The sequence below is a fragment of the Medicago sativa genome, chromosome 3, assembly GCF_051527215.1.
Source record: "Medicago sativa cultivar Bolivia chromosome 3, Bolivia_mono, whole genome shotgun sequence".
NCBI lineage: Eukaryota > Viridiplantae > Streptophyta > Magnoliopsida > Fabales > Fabaceae > Medicago > Medicago sativa.
Window position 1 is genome coordinate 71,831,541 of NC_140751.1, and position 20,051 is coordinate 71,851,591.

The following is a 20,051-nucleotide window of genomic DNA, read 5'->3' on the forward strand; positions in this document are numbered from 1 at the left end:
TACACATGTTTGAGAGTAATTAAGCAATGCACAATGCAACATATAGTGTATGAGGGCTACTCTATCAGGTTCTGTTGGTCAAGTCAAGTAATCAAGACACAATAAAAAAATAAAATGAGATTTATTATAAGGTAAATCAATGGAAAAAGATAATTAATAGATCAAAATTCAAATACTTCACTGAACTTTAGTGTCAAATTGTCACACCCATAAAAAGAGGGGAAAATACATCCATGGATATTTCTACCATAAAATCTCGCAAATTTTCCCAACTAACCATACCACATTAGAGACATTCTGAAGTCATCTGATATTTTTTTAAAAAAAAAAATTTAAAACTAATTTCTCCTATATTTAAGAAAACAAATTATTGTGATAGCAATTTGGGGGTGCAAGAGAGCAAAAGAATCAGTATCAAACCTATGTGGACCAAAGATTACATTCTCAAATAAGTGGCCAGTTTTCTTGTAAGGCCCATGGCCCATTTAGGTACTAGGTCATAGTGTCTAAAACCTACCTATATAAGGAGGTGTTTTGCTGCTGTAAGAACTATGAATGAATTTGCCGTTTCTTTATTATTGTGCTTTTGTCTTTCTCTCTGTTTTTTTCATTTGCATAGCTTGAATTCTGTTTGATTCCCAAAACACCAAATTGCCAATTCGACGTTTATCCGCAGCCCAAATGCAAGAAAGGAGAGCTCAAGGACTTTGTTATAATTGTGACGAGAAGTACATTGTGGGCCACCGTTGCGCTACCGGAAAATACCTCTTGCTTATCATCGACCCAGACGAAGAGCCTACGGATTTGCCAGATAGCGTGGATCCAGAAGACGATACGGTTGCGTCTTATTTTTACCTATCCTTGCAGGCAGTCACAGGCCAGCCATCGCCCAGGACCCTCAAGTTCAAAGGATACATCTACGGCCTCCCTGTCTCCGTGCTCATTGATACTGGGAGTACACACAACATCATGCAGCCACGAATTGCACACCACCTTCAGATTCCGCGCAACTCTGTCCCAAGATTCTCTGTTATGGTAGGAATTGGATCCCGTATTCATTGCTCTGGTTTCTGCCCTCAAGTACCCATCAACCTTCAACAAAACTTCTTTCACATCCCATTTTACCTTATACCAATTGAAGGAGCAGATGTAGTGCTTGGTATGGAATGGCTACAAACACTTGGGCCAATTACGGCTAACTTCGCCGTCCCTTCAATATCCTTCCTCCACAATAACAACACTATCACTCTCCAAAATGACCTCCCAACACTTCCCTCACCTTCTACTTTCCACCACATATGCCACCTGGTCCGAACTGAAGCCATTGCTTCCATGCACCTCCTTACTTATACACCTATCACAACTCAAGATACCAAACCGCCCCCTCCACAACTACCCGACACCATTCCAGCAGATATAAGGCAACTGATCAATACATATCCGAGTGTCTTTCAAACTCCCTATGGCCTTCCCCCACCACGCCATCATGACCATCACATACCGCTTCAGCCCAACACGGCCCCAATCAACGTCAAGCCCTACCGCTATCCACACTCACAAAAAGAAGCCATGACCACAATCATCCATGATATGCTCAAAGAGGGCATAATCACTCCAAGCAACAGCCCCTACTCATCACCGGTTCTCTTAGTCCGCAAAAAGGATGGCACTTGGCGCTTTTGCGTCGACTATAGGGCATTAAATGCAGTTACGATTTGCGATCGTTTCCCTATACCAACAATTGATGAACTTTTGGACGAATTGGGATCAGCAACTATTTTCACTAAGATATATTTATGTTCGGGATATCATCAGATTCGGGTCATGCCAAATGATACTCACAAAACGACTTTTCGCACTTTTGACGGTCATTATGAATTTTTGGTTATGCCTTTTGGTTTATCTAATGCCCCCTCTACTTTTCAATCAGCTATGAATGATCTTTTCCGTCCCTACTTGCGTAAATTTGTTTTAGTATTTTTTGATGACATTCTTGTTTTTAGTAACTCCCACTCTGAGCATCTACAGCACCTTAAATTAGTTCTGCAATTATTACATGACAATCAATTTTTTGCAAAGCTATCTAAATGTATTTTTGCAGTCCCACAGGTTGACTACCTTGGTCATGTGATCTCAGCTGATGGTGTTCAGCCGGACCCCGCAAAAATCGATTCCATTCTCAGCTGGCCGGTGCCAAAATCTCTCACGGCACTACGCGGATTTCTCGGTCTCACCGAATTTTATCGTCGTTTTGTGCGTAACTACGCTACTATCGCCGCTCCACTCACAGATTTATTAAAAGTTACAAGGTTTACATGGAATTTACAAGCTAATGAATCATTTACAGCACTCAAGAAAGCAATGACTTCAACACCGGTATTAATTCTGCCGGACTTCTCTAAACCGTTCATGCTCGAAACGGATGCATCAGCAGTGGCTATATGAGCGGTACTGTCTCAAGAAGGGCACCCTGTAGCTTTTTTCAGCAGAAAAATGTGCAACCGTATGCAACAGGCTTCAGTTTCGTTCGCGAGCTCTTCGCCATCACCGAAGCAGTCAAAAAATGGCGTCAATACCTGATTGGAAGACATTTCCACATTTTCACAGATCAGAAAAGCCTCAAAGAACTGCTCATTCAGACTATTCAAACACCCGAGCAACAAAAATGGGCAGCGAAACTACAAGGATTTAGTTTTGACATTCACTACAAACCAGGTAAAACAAACCTTGTGGCTGACGCGCTGAGTAGGCAATTCATGGACGACTCTAGCTCTATCCTCATGGCCGTTTCTTCTATGGTTTCAAACATTTTGCAAGAGTTACGCACCTTTTATCTGAACAATCCAGAAGGGAAACATTTATGCACAAAATTACTTCAAGATAACAATTCCACTTCTCATTACACTTTCAAAGATGGTCTCTTATTATTTAAAGGTAGAATCTATGTTCCTGAATTACCTGAATGGCGGAAAACTTTGCTGGCTGAGTTCCATGACACTCCAACCGCAGGACACTCCGGTGCAGAGCCCACTTACTCACGGCTTGCAGCCTCTTTTCTCTGGCCTGGCGCACATAAATCAGTCAAGGAATGGGTCTAAAGGTGTTCCATCTGCCAACACAACAAATATCTACCTACAAAAAAACAAGGCATGTTACAACCTTTAGGTATACCAGCACAAGTATGGGAAGATCTTTCAATGGATTTCATCACACACTTACCCAACTCTTTCGGACACACAGCTATTTGGGTAATTTGTGACCGTTTATCCAAGTTTGTACACTTCATTGCTTTACCTACCAAGTTCACAGCAAGGGATCTCGCTCTACGCTTCTCCTCTGAAGTATGCCGCTTACATGGGGTCCCCAACTCCATTGTATCTGACAGAGACCCACTCTTCCTCAGTAACTTTTGGAAAGAACTTTTCAGAGTACAGGGAACAACTCTCAAGTTTAGCTCGGCCTACCACCCGGAAACGGACGGCCAGACTGAGGTTGTCAACAGAAGTCTGGAAACATACCTGAGATGTTTTGCCAGCGACCATCCTCATCAGTGGTTTAAGTTTCTGTACCTTGCTGAATACTGGTACAACACCTCTTTCCATTCAGCAATTCAGATGTCACCCTTCCAAGCATTATATGGACGTAGCCCTCCAACCATCCTCAACTATGTCAAAGGTCACACCACCATCCCAGACTTAGATGCATCCCTGGAAAAAAGACAACAGCTTTTGAAAACACTCAAGGATAACTTAAAAAGAAGCAGAGAAAAGATGAAACATCAAGCTGACAAGAAGCGCACAAATTGTACCTTTGAGCCTGGGGATCTGGTGCTGCTAAGACTTCAACCCTACCGCCAGCAAACAGTGAACAGACGTGTTTCTCCGAAGCTCTCAAAACGTTTTTATGGGCCGTTTGCAGTCCTCCGCCGTATAGGCGTCGTCGCCTATGAGTTGGATCTCCCAAAAACCTCAAAGATACATCCTATCATACATGTCTCACAACTCAGAAAATACCATGGCCAACACCCAGCAAACCATTTCTCACCCATACCTGAAGAATTGGAACACAACACTATTTTAGATCCTTCACCTGATAACAATGAACACGCACAACAGACCACTCACAAGAGTCACACAGAGCACCAAGGTGAAAAGAATGAAGAGAACTCTGAAACAGAAAAAAGATCTCTCATTACCCACCCAACCACTTTGAATGAAACCCTCGGTGGTATTACCAAAACAATGGACAACTCTTCTACTTTACTCAACCCCCAAAACAATCCTAAGCCACAAGATTTCGAACCCAACTCCCAAGATCAACCTCTGTCGTTGGATGCACCTGACAGCTCTAAAGAAAAATCCTTGGAAACAGCTGGAAGCCATTTCAACGGTCCTCCTTCCCACACCATCCCTGAGCCGTTGGATGCACCTAACCACCTTCTCCACGCACCAGATTCCAGACTACCTAAAACCGGTGTACCATCCCTCACACAATCATTTACCCCAAACCTTGAGGTCAAGGTTTCTTCTAAACCGGATAGCAATGATAGCAATTTGGGGGTGCAAGAGAGCAAAAGAATCAGTATCAAACCTATGTGGACCAAAGATTACATTCTCAAATAAGTGGCCAGTTTTCTTGTAAGGCCCATGGCCCATTTAGGTACTAGGTCATAGTGTCTAAAACCTACCTATATAAGGAGGTGTTTTGCTGCTGTAAGAACTATGAATGAATTTGCCGTTTCTTTGTTATTATGCTTTTGTCTTTCTCTCTGTTTTTTTCATTTGCATAGCTTGAATTCTGTTTGATTCCCAACGTAAATCTATCATATTGTCATCACAACAAAATTATCCTTCTGTTCTCCTTTTAATCCGATTTTTAGTTTAATTTTTTATTGTTTATCCCTTCAAAACTAATTTCCTATATTTTGCAAATAACAAACTCCACTTGCTTCCTCTTTCTTCTCCTTTTTATCTCATTCTAATGTTGGATAGGAAAATACAAAATTTATCATATAACAACCTACTCTTCTAATGTCATGTATTTTCTTTCACTACTGAAACATATATTAAAAGCAACAGGCATGTGCAAAATTTGAAATTGAGATGTAATGTCACCTCATTTAACAAAAATGCTGATGGAATTGAGAAGAATGAGAAGAACTCTAAGGTACTGAGTAGCATATTACATATATAAGCCCAATAATCTGACCCTTAAAAGCCAATCTCACAACGCATCGTTTTTATGGTTTAAGAGAAGAATAGTTGTTGGATTGGATCTAAAACCCCCACTCTAAGCAAACCAAAAACAGCCCAAAATATATGGACCCAAAAAATTGTAAAAAATAAAAAGCTTAATTAGATTGCTAAAAGAAAAAGAGGCTAAATTAGTTTTTTTTTAATGTTTATTTTAGATTTATTGGGATCTCATGTCGATTAAAAATGATCGTTTCTCTATAATCTTGAGTGATCATAATGATGTCGTTTGTCGAATAGCAAACGTCGAGATATGAGTGGGAGATACTTGCAAACACTTTGACGCTCAAGTCAATAAGAAAGTAAGAGTTCGAGATGTTAAAAGGATAGAAATTGTGTACCTTGCATTTGCGATGAAGGGTTCCTTTTTATAGGCCTAGTTTTGGAGTCATTGTTCGGTCCATGAAGGTTGTTGCAGAAGGACGAACCATCAATGTCGAGTTTCGTCTATTACAAGTCGTTGATGCGTTACAAAGTGAAATATTTTAGGTAGGAGGCATTGATGAGATGGAAAGATCCAAGGTAGATGTGTTCGGACTGAATGTTTATTTGAGTCTTGTAGGCCTTGGCTCACAAGTCACAACCCAACCTTTTATGAGAGAATCAAACATATAAAGATAGATTGTCACCTGATTAGAGAGAAAATCAATAAGAGTCTTTGATCTAAAATTATTTTTTTTCTTTCAACTTCTCAAATAGCAGATGTATTCACTAAACAATTACATAATCATTTTTGTTCTCTTGTTTACAAACTTGGACTTCTGGACATCCACAATCCAACTTATGAAAGATTATGAAGCTCAGCTAGGACCAGGATAATTAATTAAAACCTATATAGTTTGTTATTTTGGCTGTAATATTGTTTTTCCTTTCTATATAAGAGGAGCATCTCCATTTTGATCAATTATAGCATTGACACTTTGATCAGTCAATAAGATGAGGAATATTTGGAATATCTCTATTAGATTCTCTCTTTCATAGTCACAATACTTTCTATCAATTTTTTCCCGAACTTATTATGTGCTATATATAATTTTTTGGATGAAATATGTACTAAATTAATCATGTGTTTTATTGAAGGAACAAAACATCACTGTCACCATTGAATCGGTACCTATTAAGTGCTCACATTCATTGCCTTGTTCTTTTCTCTGCCTCCTTTCTATTTACTCACTTTCTTGTGTCCAAACTTAGTTAAACTTGTCACTCGTGGATTTGCATCTTCAATGGCTCAAATTACACTTATTTCTCCAGCAACTGTCATATCTATTACTGGCATGTACTACAACTATGTTGTTAAACACTCTTTGTTTCACATGTGTTATTTTCCTATATGATCCTTAAGCAAAATCAAGTGATCATACATGAAGAATTGATCTATTTGGTTTTTTCAGGTAGGAGGAAGAAACTTGGTGAAATATCTGCAAGGTACAAATTGAGCTCAATATCACCACATATTAATTGGAATATTCAAAGGCATATTCCATGGGTTTCTTTGACTACTTCATCAAATTATTATTCATATGGTAAAAATAATACAAGCGCCATAGTGAATGTTTCTGAAGGAGGAGCCATCTCTCTCCCTCAATCTCATGGTTGGCCACTTGAAAAGGTTTGGGAATCTTTTTCATCTTAACTTACTTTTTCTTCATATAATTAAAATCATGTAATTATTTTATAGTATAAAACTTCAATTTATTCCTTAATTTTTTTTTAAAAAAAAAACATAAGGAAATGTTAACCAATGTCCCAGTTAAAAAATCAATATATGTTAAAAGTTGTGCAGTTGGCTTCTCAAAAGCCTAAAGTCTCACTTTCAACTTAAAACTTTTTTTTTGTTTTCTTAACCAATGTCCCGGAACACCGGTTAACATGACGCGAAAACTTATTCCTTAAAAAAACATCAACTTTTCTTTTGTTTAAAAAAACTTAAACCAATAGTTTTTGTAGAATCATTTTTTAACAACTTTTGTAACAACTCTATCTTTCATACTCTTATCATGATCCTAAACCTTATGATGGTTGCTTTTCTTCTGACATTGAATGTTTCCTAGAAACACATGAAAAAGACTAAAAAGTCCAGCGGTAGTTAACCACCGTCGGTTTTCTAGTTGTAAGTCAGCGGTAGTTAACTACCGTTAAAGACATTTTAGTATTTTATGTGTTTCTAGGAAATTTTTAATGTTAGAAAAGCAATTTTCAAACCTTATTGTCCTCCTTTGACCTTTGGGAAAACTTTTGACCCAATCCAAAATATATCCTTATTGGTTCCTAAACCTTATACTCCTTTTGATCCCAAAAATATTAAAAGTCCTTGTAGCATACATCCCACATTTTGTATTTATCTCATTCTATGTTAAATGAAATCATAGTAAAATTTGTTTGTAATGATAGATCCTAAAAAATTCAAAGTCAAACTTTGACAAAAAAGGATACATTTCTATCTCCACCCAGCTCCAAATCAATCCTAATGTCTACCCTAAATATTCCTATTCCTAGCTAACAATAAAGTAGTACTTACATGACAAATGGGATTTGAGCGAATTTTTGTTTGGTGGCATTTTAATCTTGCCAATACGCTTTTGAATTTTTTCTTTCTAATTAATAATCTCCTAAGAAATATCCTAAAGTAACCAAGACAAAACTGAATAACATAGCTAATAGTGCCAAATTTTCTTGAACCAACCCACTTCATTGTAGTTGGAAATTGGGATAGTCTTAAATTCACATGTTATATCGATCTTGATCATATGATTTTTAGACACAAAATCAAAATATGTTTGGACTAAAATTGAACGGTTCATATTTAAAACATTATGATTTTGTGATTGTAGGCAATTTATTTTCAATTGTCGTGCAGAATATTAACTTTTAACAAGATACGAAGATTGTCGTAATTGCAACTAAACACCAACAAATGAAAGTAAAATTTATCTCCAAAACAAGATATTTTTTCTTCTCTAAAGTTATTCATGAAATCACTTTTCTATGTTCTCCTGAAGTCAAAATAGGTTGAAAAGTAAAATTTATCTCCAAAACAAGATATTTTTTCTTCTCTAAAGTCATTCATGAAATCACTTTTCTATGTTCTCCTGAAGTCAAAATAGGTTGAAAAGTTTAGGTTCACACAGGTTTTTTCAAATTTAAGCATGTTCTTACTGGGATCCATTTTTTTTTTTTTTTGTGTGTGTCACTTCAGAATTGCAAATTGCAATTATACAAAACAAAACTCCTTTTATTTCTTTGTTTTCACATAAGAACGTGGAAAATAAACAAGTCACCGTCCGGAGAGTTGTGCCTAACCTAAGTAACATTAATGTAAGCATGTCATACACATTGAACAATAATACACACTAATCCAATTTTTGCACCTAAGTTGGACTATTCCTAATGAATATTCCAAAGTCGCGGGGTGATGATTATGGATCGTACAATTCATCTCGGAAACTTCCTAGGATTATCTAATCTTCCTCAATTTATTTTTACTAAATAATTTTTTACTTTAATTCTTTCATCTTTCAATTTTGCAACACTTGCCTAATCATCGAACTCTTGTGACAATATAATAGTGAAATTGCAATGATTTCTTTTGAGGTATGTGCAATAAATGACACTACATCCTTTAGTTTTGAAAAATATATTGAACTCCCCTCAAATTATACTTCCCTTATTTTGTAAAAATAGTGGGAGCATTTAAGTGCAATTTTTTCAACAAATAAAGATAATTTGTTTGTTTGTAAAAAAAAAAAAGAGTGTCAAATGGGTGTATTTGCACCCAAAAAAAGTCAAATATGTACTATTTGGACTTATCATATTAACATAGCAAGTGAATTTTACCCTATAACTTTTTTTTTTTATTTTATAACTTTCTATATAAATCCGTTGACCATACAATTGCAACAAGTGCCTATTATTTAAAAAATTTACTAATAATTATTTTGCTTTCATCTCTAGCTACCATGATAAGTAAATTGCAAAAGAACCGTTACATTTTTATTAACTAAAAATCAAACTTATTTCCAAAAATATTTTTTGAAAGAAAACTTATTTCCAAATTTAACTTCTACACTTTACACTTTTCTTGAAACCTACATCACATCATAATTACAAATGAGACGAGCAACCGCAATTGAAATAAAATAAAAAAAAATCCAAATCAACCTCTATCATCACTATTTTCAATTCCAAAAATGCTTTTTATTTTTTGACAAACAATTACAAAAATGCTAAATGCCATAAATAAGGGCCAAAAATATATATTAAAGGATGCAGCATCCGATTAATTTATTTTTATCACTAACAAACATCGTTAGAATTTTGGATTGGGTCAAACTCAAGTTTATTAAACCAACTTCTTTTAAAGACTTGTAAAATCAACTTGTAAAATCAGGGTTGCACTCTTTTATAAACTTGCGTTTAAACTTTATTTCATCTAATATATGTATTCTTTCTGGTCACATTTATAAATAATTATTCTCTTTTCACGTTTATTAAATAATCGTTGTATATGAACTATATTATAGTTTAGATACATCAACTATTCAACGAATCTGAAAAAGTAAAATTTATTTATAAATATGATCAGATAAAATAAGACTTTTTTAAGGTAACAATCTCGACATTATTAGTTGACCTAAAGAGTCAATTAACTAACATTAAATAAGTACAATAATACACCTTCAACTTCTTTTTTTTCATGGATTAAAAAAATCATTTTTTTTTTTTGCAATAATAATACACCTTCAACTATATAGCTTTAAATATTCTCTCCTAATTGATTTCTTCTTCTCTCTCTCTCAATAGATGCTGGCAAACACATAACATCATAACGCAAGCATTTTTCTGTTACGATTCACACCATCCTCAAAACAAAAAAAAACAAAACAAAAACACAAACTTTTCCTTAATTCGATTTCGACCCACCACTCACCTCGTTCTTCTGTCTCTCCCTCATTCCTTAATTTCCCCAAACCCCCCAAGCCATGGATTCACAGATCCATGGCTTGTTCCGTTAAAGTCAACAACTTTTTCCGTTTTCTTCGACCCTTTTCAATGCTCAGATCCATTACCCATTTCAAATCACAATCATGAAATTGTTACAGGTTTCTGAAGATCAAAAAGGTTCTAAGACAATGAAGGGTGCTTCAACACGTTTCTTCACAATAGGTCTTGTAGCAGCATGGTATTCATCCAACATTGGTGTTCTTCTATTGAACAAGTATTTGTTGAGCAACTATGGTTTCAAGTATCCTATTTTTCTCACCATGTGTCATATGACTGCGTGTTCTTTGTTTAGCTATGTTGCTATAGCATGGATGAAGATTGTTCCTATGCAAACTATTCGATCCAGGATTCAATTCTTTAAGATCTCTGCTTTGAGTTTGATTTTCTGTGTTTCTGTTGTGTTTGGGAACATTTCGCTTCGATATCTTCCTGTATCGTTTAATCAGGCTATTGGCGCGACGACGCCTTTTTTTACTGCCATTTTTGCTTATATTATGACTTTTAAGAGGGAGGCTTGGCTCACTTATCTTACCCTTGTTCCTGTTGTTACTGGTGTTGTTATTGCTAGTGGGGTATGTAACATTTCTATCACCCTTGTTCATTGTTTTTGTTTATGCAATTTTGATTCAGTTTTTAATTGTTGATGGTAGAAAATGATATTGTGTATTGTTGGTAGGAATGGTATATTATAGGGGAGAATTTTTTTGGGAGGTTGACTTTTTTATGGTTTGATCATTAAATTGTATTTAGTGTATGCTTGGTTCTATGGAAACAAGAATTGATTTAGTAAAATTGATTCTCACTAAAACTGAGTTGAATAATGTGACTTATGTTTGGATGATTAGATAATGATATTGTGCATTGTTAATGGGAATGGTATGGTATGGGGGAGTTATTTTTTTGGGTGTTGACTTTTTTATGGTTTGATCATCAAATTTTATCTAGTTTAGGTTTGTTTGGGATGTGATTTCAAATGGTTATGTAAGATTATGTGTTGAATTGGAAAGTTAGAAACTTAGTTTAGTTAATCTTTTCGATCATTATCTATGTTCAAAAGACTTATTTTATGTTTTTTTTTTTCTTCAATGAGGAATTTGTTAAATGGATTTATATGCTTTAGGCTATTGTTGAGTCAACTTTGTCTTTTGGTGAGAGATAGCTGATGTATTAAATTTGTTTAAGAGTTCAATCTAAATACGAGTTTTGTCAAATAGTGGGCACTTTAGCATAGCAGAATTTGCACAAACTGTTATTGTTCTTTGATACGCTTTTAGTACAAAGTTTTGTCAAATATAACAATACTGTAGCATTGTAGTGTCAAGGAATTTGTACAAAATGCTATTTTCGTCGATTGACAACACTAATAAACTCACAACACAATAGTCTGAATATGTTCTGTATTGGCATTGAATGATACTCCCTCCGGTCCTATTTATAAGAGAAAGTTAGGTCAACAAAAGTGAATGTATTTGGACTGAGTTTTTAACTAGATACATCAACTTTTGTTGACCCAAATTTCTCTTAGAAATAGGACCGGAGGGAGTATTTGTTTTACCAGGGCATGATATTACTTCTTAAAACATGTTTGAAATACATTATTGAGAATCTGAGTAATACATGTTTACACTGTCACTAAACTGAGTACTTGTATCCAGTTTTAAGCAATGGTAGTTTTTTTTCTCTGATGTATTCTTTGAGTGATATTGATATGTGAAAAATAAAAATATTCTGGCTTCTGATATGTTTTTGTCTTCCTCTATTTGATCATAGGGTGAACCAAGTTTCCATTTATTTGGATTCATTGTATGTGTTGCAGCTACAGCTGCAAGAGCCCTAAAATCAGTGCTACAAGGAATTTTGCTTTCTTCTGAAGGGTAAGGATAAAGAAACTAGTCGTTTTATTTTTTGGTGTTTTCAAGTTATATATTCAAATCGGACTGAGATCTTTATTGTGTATCAGAGAGAAGCTGAATTCAATGAATCTCCTCCTTTACATGGCTCCAATGGCTGTGGTTTTCCTTCTTCCCGCCACACTTATAATGGAAGAAAATGTGGTCGGAATCACGTTGGCTCTCGCTAGAGACGATCCCAAGATAATTTGGTATCTGCTATTTAACTCGGCTCTTGCCTATTTTGTCAACCTGACCAATTTTTTGGTCACGAAACATACCAGTGCTCTGACCCTTCAGGTAAGTCTCAACTGTTCAAATTAGTTGCTATCCCTCTTTCGAAACTATTAAGACTTAAAATTTAGGTCAATAGTTGAGTTATAGACATAATCTATGATAGTCATTATAGCATAGTTTGTTCATGTAATTAATCCCACCCAATGAGATTAAGATTTAGTTGTTGACTTGTTGTTGTTATCCTTCTTTGTTTTCCTTCTATATTTAATTTAACTTTCACTCCAACAAGTTCTCTCATCTGTTGGTAGTTGGGACATCAGATTTTGGTGGTTGTCAAATGCTCTTATCTTCAAATCACAAGATTTGTATCACAATATTAGCATGGTCTTGGTCACCTTTATTTTTTATCTGTTATTTTGTAATGTGCATTGGTGCAGTCATTTGTGTGATTTTGGAATCTCTTGTTTTTTGAAAACAAATTACCTTGTTTCATTTTAATTTTTACAATGCCTAGCAATATTTAGTCTAGTTTAACAAAATTTATAATATGAAATATTTATTGTTTATTTTCTGTGATTACCAGAGATGTCATCAAAATTATTTCAGGAAATGTCACTAAACTTTCTACTGGATATGCTTTGATAGTGTTTTATAATCAATTTTATTTTGGTTTTTATAATCAGTTTTTCAAGATGACTCATTAACTATGATCAGGATTTGTGTGGTTGAGTTCATAACTGAGTGGACCAATTTTCTTTCTCTCCCATTTAGTTGTGATTTCATTTGATACCATCAGCTACATAAATATTTGATCAGGTTTTGCAATGAATTGCTGCATATGAATGACCTTGGGATGGTTAATTAACATGTAAATTTTGTAAATGTATACAATTAGTGTTTAGGTTGTTAGTCATGAAAACATACAATCATAAATGAAATTCTACCACATTTCAAATTACTTTTAATTTTTTTCCCTCTGCAAGAATGTTAGGCTTTGTTTGGCACTGGATGTTTTGGATCAATGAAATGAAGTGTCATAAATATAAGTAGATGGGCTGGGGACCAGCTGTGTACTATTTTGTACTCTGATATTTAGTTGTTGCTTTAAGTCATTTTTTTCAACAATTTCTGTCATCATGTTTGAAGTGATCATCTAAATTGATGTTTTAACTAATCCTAGAGCTGATTCCTACAGGTACTAGGGAATGCTAAAGGAGCTGTAGCTGTAGTAGTTTCAATCCTAATATTTAGAAACCCAGTTTCAGTCACTGGTATGATGGGTTATGGACTCACAGTCTTCGGAGTAATACTTTACAGCGAAGCCAAAAAGCGAACAAAGGGATAATCGGATCATCATTCTTGGGAAATCAGCACTGATGAAGTTACAATATTTTGTTTTAGTTACTGCACAGACAACCTCGCTTCCATGAGGTGAATTTGTTTAGAATGCTAGTGACCAGACTCTGAATCTTTGACTCTAATATACAATTTTTTTTGTCCCCACATAGAAAGCCTCATTGAATGGGTCCTCTTTTGAGTTATAGCAAGCAATGATGCAAAAAAAAATGCCCACAGTACAAAAGTTGCAATAAGTGACTGAAATTTCTCTACTTAAGCATTTCAGGATAATTGAGTAATGTCTTTTTGTCGTATATCCTTTGAGGAAAGAGTTGTAAAATTGGATATCTACTCATATATGTCGACTCTACTTACATTTGTTTATTTTAATGATAAAATTCATATTTTTTCCCACACTTAAATTTCTGTAGTACGATTTCTGAGATTCTATATTCTGAATAAAGATTAATAACAACTGAGCTCAAAGAATATATAAAATAAAACTTTGCTTAATTATTCATTCTCCATAAATTTTATTTGCTAATTACATGTACCCATGAACTAAAATTGTTGCAACCATGTTCAGCACTTAAATAATACATAATGAATGTCAAAATATCATGTTTGAACGATTCCAGAACTCTGCGTACTATTCTCTGAAGGCAGGGAATCAAGATTACACTTGTAATTTCCACTTAAAGATAGATTAAGATTGGTCAAATCTGGATCAGTTTGATGCTTGTCCCAAGCTAAGTTAAAATGCTGGCCTTTGCTTCTATAAACACAAGAAAGATATTGAATCAGGGAATGAATAAAGTTACATTGTTTGCTGAAATTATTCCAAAAATAAAGTCTTACTCTTGAAGTAGAACCAGTATCTGAGATATATTTGCTCGAATCTCTTCCCGGGCTTTTCTCAATGCTGCCTCCTTATATACAAGAGCAAGTTCATCTACCAATCTGAAGTCAAATCACAAGTCCCAAATGAATTAGATCAACAAGGAAAATACAGAATGAAATGTAACAAAATACTAATATCCACATAACGTGTATTCAGCCACATAATCAAGACAGAAACCTCGATTTATTGTTGTCATTCATAATACTCCAAAAAATAAAAACGAATTTGGAAGAAAACGGATGTAGAAAGTGTTCCAACTAAACTGTTGTCTATATATAGGATGGGATGTCAACTGTCAGCAGTAGTATTTTTTTTTAAGTATTACACAAGAACGTGATAAGTAACTCTAGGAAAATTCATTCCTAACTCCTAAGGCATCATTTCCTTTGAGATGGATATCAAAAATTAGTACAAATATTATTCCTAAATGGAAATATGGAATAAATATCAGACACCAATTTCAGCAACTCATGTTCCCATTTTCTCGTGTTCATTGTTTCAATAACTTTTACCCTCTATTTTTGTAAATATTTTAAAATGAAAGCAAGTTGCAGACTTTGTATCCTAGCACGATGGAAGAAAAATAATAATATTGAGATTAAGTCAATTCAAAATTTACATTAGACAGAAGTAAAAACTGCTACTAAAGTTAATTGAGAAATGATATCCTGTACCAAAGACCATTTAATGCCACATTCATCTGAAATAAAAATTTAATGATGTAACTTTTTAACTCACCTTGCAACGTAAGGTGAGTTCCTGATCCATGTCAGTCTCACAACTACATAAGTACACTTCAGAACCTGCAGAATAACAGTATATCGAAGTTAAACAGAAACTATTTTCGGCATAAAAAAAAATTAAAGGAACACAATTGAATACATATTCATCAATGTCAAAGCCATATAAAGAGAAATGAAAGCCAGTGCTAAAACCCCTAGAAGTTAAATTAACAGCAAATATTTTGAATATAGATATAATTCAACATTGCAAGATCAGCCAATGATTTTGGTTCAGTTCTTAAGAAAATAAAGTTTAATCAAAATCATAAGGCTGCCTTTAGAAAGTCCTCTACAAACTTCAGACTTGTAATCTGGTGAAGCTTTAAACCTTTCCGATATGTAAAGATACTCACCAAAATAATAGTGTCATCATCATCTGCATGCATCCACTGAAAAAATAATGGAAAAATGCGCCTGAAGTGAGCTAAAAGCACAAGACCAACTCCATTAAGTAGTGAATCAACAGATTTAAGCCATGCAATACGGCGCTCTTTGTTTCTTGGCTGACGCTCCAAGTGACTTAACATCTCATTCAATATCTTTTCGAACCTACTCAAGACATTTAAAAAATAAAATTCCAGATATAAGATAGGCCAAAGTTAGTAACATTGAAGGCTCATCATTGACCAGTTAGTTAAGTTGGTTATTAGTTAGTTTTGTTTGTTAGGCTTGTTACATGGAGGATAGTAGTTATTTTGTGTTTATCAACTCTGTTTGTATTCTGGCCCTATCTGTTGTAAATAGGACTAAACTAGAGAATGCTTATTTGGTGTAGCCTTGTGTGCAAGGTTATCATCTTGTTCATTCCTATCATTTCCATTCAATTGATAATACCAGAAAGAAAGCTTTAATCTATTTCGAATTATTCCTCTGCTTATTCAACCTGCCCAGTTTTGGCAATTATTTCTTATACGAAAAGAAAGGATCCCAACACAATATTGCACATAGCTAAAAGTTAAAACCCAAATGTAGCCCTTGTTAATAAACCTGAGATACTAATGAACACTTTCTGACATCCACCATGGGTATGGTTTTGTTATGCCAAAGTGTTTTATTACAACAAGGAAAAGGGGAAATTCTATTTGATTATAACTCTGAAGAACTTTGAGGATCTGCAATCTCTCTAACCTAAGGACTCATTTATCTCAAATAACAAGATATCTATCCATCTCAACACTCCTCTTATTTACAAGGACATGCCTTTTTAGCTAATCATCCCAGCCTCCTACTACTAACTAACTAACTCTAACTCCCTCAACTAGTCTAATTATCTAATTTTTCATCTGTCAGTTTGTCCAAACTAAATGACACCCTCTCAAGTATTTAATAATATTTTTCACTTGCAACACAGCATTTCGAATCTGCCTATATCCGTCAGGGTGCGTTTGTTTGAGGGTTACAAAATTAATACCTGGGATTAAACTTTCCCAGGAATATAAATGTTGGAATCTTATTCCCAGGAAATTGTAGAAAAAAGTGTTTGGTCAATAGTATAATTCCTGGGAATTTTTTATGGCATGGACGTTAAATTTATAAAACTACCCCTGTCAATACCATCGACATTTCTAAATCCTGTTGATGAAGAGCCTAAACTCTAATCCTTCCTGAGTTCTAGTCGGTGTGGATTTACATAATCCCTGCTAGACAAACCAGGTTCTCTTTCTTGTATTACACATCCCTTTCCATCTTGACCATCATCCCAAAATCAATGTATAGAAGTCCAAACTCAATTGGGGAAAATTCCAATGGACAAAGAAAATTATCACCGACAAAAGGAAATCTTTTTTGTAAAGAATAATTTCAATTATTTTTCATTTTAAAAAAAATTGAGGACAAAAATTATAAACGGTCAACAACCAAGAAATATTGATATCACATACTCTTTTCAACAATCAATTTCATATAGGAGGTGATAAGCATTGGTTAAGGGCAGAATTGGATTTTCACATAAATTTACCTGGGAATAAAACTTTCCCATCCTATTTGACAGGAATAAAAGTGGGTAAAACGTGGGTGTAACTGCCATTATTTTTTTCCTCGGTATAATTTATTCCAAGGCATATTTTTTTTGTTCCCATCTACCAAACAAAGGCATATGTAATTCCAACCTTAGATTTCTGGGAACTATTTTTATTTCCCTCAAACAAACGCCCCCTCAGTATATCTATTGACTCTGCAATCAATGAGATCGAAGGTCATTTGATCAAACATAATAGATGAAGACAGTCTTTCAAGTTTCAGTCTAGACGACAGGCAAGAACCAAATTCATTTTCTTTCTAATGCACAAAGACATAGGAATTCATAGTTAAACGATAATCATTTTCCAGCATATTCAGTTTGTTTAGCTAATCATTCCAGTTCTAAAATTTCACATGGTATTTATCACATGAAGATATTAAAATTCCTACGTCGCTAAACCATTAAAATAAAATGGGATGGAAAAAGATCAACACACCACAGACTGCGCGGATTACTTTTCTGCGTAAGAGACATGAGAGTTATTGATGCCTCAACTACGCAGTCCCATACCGCATCATCGGCAGCAATATTCTGGCAACAGGCATCAAGTATCACATCCTCAAACCCACCAAGCTCGGCAGCATCCACATTTTTCCCAAGATGCGCAAAGCTAAGCATGCCCTGTCCCTGAAATTATAAACGATAAAACAATAACCACCCATTGAACAACTTTCAGATTCAACCCCTTCCATAAAGCAGTGGTTTCCATAAGATTAAACCCCTGAACAACTCATGAACATGCCCCTCCCCAACTTCACATTTCATTTGTAACTAAGGGTCTATTTGGATTGGTTTGCTTGAGTTTATCTACTGACATAAGAAAACTTATGGAAACAACTTATGACATATCCATGATTGTTTCTAACTTATTTCCATAAGCTCTCTAGAATAGCTTATGAAAACAACTTACAACTTCTATAAAAACAGTTTGACTTTATTTTATCTTTTGTTATAGAAATATGATATACATAAACACTATGAAAAACACTTATGCTATACAACAACCAAGCCTTACCCCACTAAGTGGGGTCGGTTAAATAGATCGAACAATGTCATAATGTTCTATCAAATACCAAATTTCTATCAAACTCATCTCTAGATCTTTCTTATAGTTTCTGTTACAATTTTTCTAGGTTTTCCTCTGAGTCTAGTCATTTGACCACCCTTCATTTGATCCACACTTTGCATGCCCAAACCACTTAAGCCTAGTTTCAACCATCTTTTCTACTATAGGTGCTACCGAACTTTCTCTCCAATGCTGTCATTTTAATCCTATCTCATCTAGTCTTATCACACATCCAACACAACATCCTTATCTCAATTACGCTTAATTTATTTTTCGTGTTCAAATAGGGCCTAAAGCACACTTATGTTATGAGAGCTTAATTAAGATGTCTATTCAAATAAGATCCGAAAGCACATACCTTCACCTCTGGCGACCAATGATCAACAGCAGTCAATGCACAAGGAATCACCCATCCACACAATTTCCCCAAATGAGGATAATCAACCTATAACAACCCAATTCAAACCCCAACATCATCAATATCTTATAATAGACACAACATATTTTTAAATTGTGGTCCACAAGTGCAATCGTGACTGCAACATTACGAATTTTGAAGCACCATGAAACATGTGTACTCATACCTGAGTAACAAACCATCTAAACTGATAAGCAGCAAGAATGGCAAACCCAACCGGAACTCTAGCAGACGCGGCAGAAAACTCATCGAACTCATCAGACTTATCAACAGAACTCTCCTTAATCCTCTCCTTCAAGAAAGGAACCACTTCCGGCAACAATTCAATCAGCAACCTCTTCTCTGGAGGAACAAGCTCACAATCCAAACCCAATTCAGCAACTTTTTCGGAGTTTCTATCTTCGAAAACAGTGAGGTAAGTTTCGGAGAGTTCGAAAAAGGAAGCGGTTGCGAGGGAGGAGAGGTGATTGGGGATCCATGAGAGAAGGTCGGAGTTGGTAAGGGTGGATGAGGAGAGAAGAGCGCAAGCTAGAGCGAAGTCTTTGATGGAGTTTTTTGGTGTGAGGAGAGGTTCGAGAAATGCTTTGACGGAGATGATGGCGGTTTTGGGAGGAGTGTATGGTGTTGCAACGAGAGAGGATGCGATTGAGTTTGATAACCGGAGGAGAGTGTCTTGGAGAGTGGAAGATGATGATGATGATTCTGACATTGGATGCTGATTAGGGATTTTGGGTTCTGCTCTCAACACCGCCGGCGTACTGGAAGAGAGTATCTCTCCGACGAAAATGACACCGTAGCTGAGTGTTGGCGCTGCGACGATTTAAAAACAAAAACTCTTTTATGGTTACTTTGGGAAAGGCACCCAAAAATTTGGGTGTATTGGTACACCAAATCAATAAAAATTAATAATTAAATGTGTTATTTTTTGAAGAGAAAAATTGTTTTCTACTATCACCTATAACTATAATAATTAAATCATATTTACTAAAAACGTGGAAAAAATAAAATAAAATAAAATATTTCTGAATTTTTTGTTGTACTCATAATAGAGAATTTTGATTATTTTTTACAATAAAATATAAAAAAAAATTAGTATGATTTTTCTAAACAATGAAATGATGTTTTTTTCTTATAAAATGACATT

General features: G+C 35.0%; 2 protein-coding genes across 2 annotated transcripts; one reads left to right on the forward strand and one right to left on the reverse strand.

Moving 5' to 3' along the window:
- Positions 1-6,434: 6,434 nt before the first annotated feature.
- LOC146939859 (putative sugar phosphate/phosphate translocator At3g11320) lies at positions 6,435-14,136 on the forward strand. The gene is made up of 6 exons (XM_085753421.1): positions 6,435-6,531; positions 6,651-6,864; positions 10,355-10,828; positions 12,027-12,130; positions 12,217-12,445; positions 13,578-14,136. The coding sequence occupies exons 1-6, from the start codon at positions 6,479-6,481 to the stop codon at positions 13,725-13,727; spliced, it is 1,224 nt and encodes a 407-aa protein (XP_085609547.1). The 5' UTR covers positions 6,435-6,478; the 3' UTR covers positions 13,728-14,136.
- Positions 14,137-14,211: 75 nt separating this feature from the next.
- On the reverse strand, positions 14,212-19,723 carry LOC146939860 (ARM repeat superfamily protein). Its single transcript, XM_085753418.1, has 7 exons — positions 19,074-19,723; positions 18,848-18,934; positions 17,860-18,050; positions 15,757-15,952; positions 15,360-15,424; positions 14,579-14,680; positions 14,212-14,495 (listed from the first exon to the last, which is right to left on the reverse strand). Exons 1-7 carry the CDS (start codon positions 19,614-19,616, stop codon positions 14,339-14,341), a joined length of 1,341 nt encoding a protein of 446 aa, XP_085609544.1. The 5' UTR covers positions 19,617-19,723; the 3' UTR covers positions 14,212-14,338.
- Between the last annotated feature and the right edge of the window lie 328 nt (positions 19,724-20,051).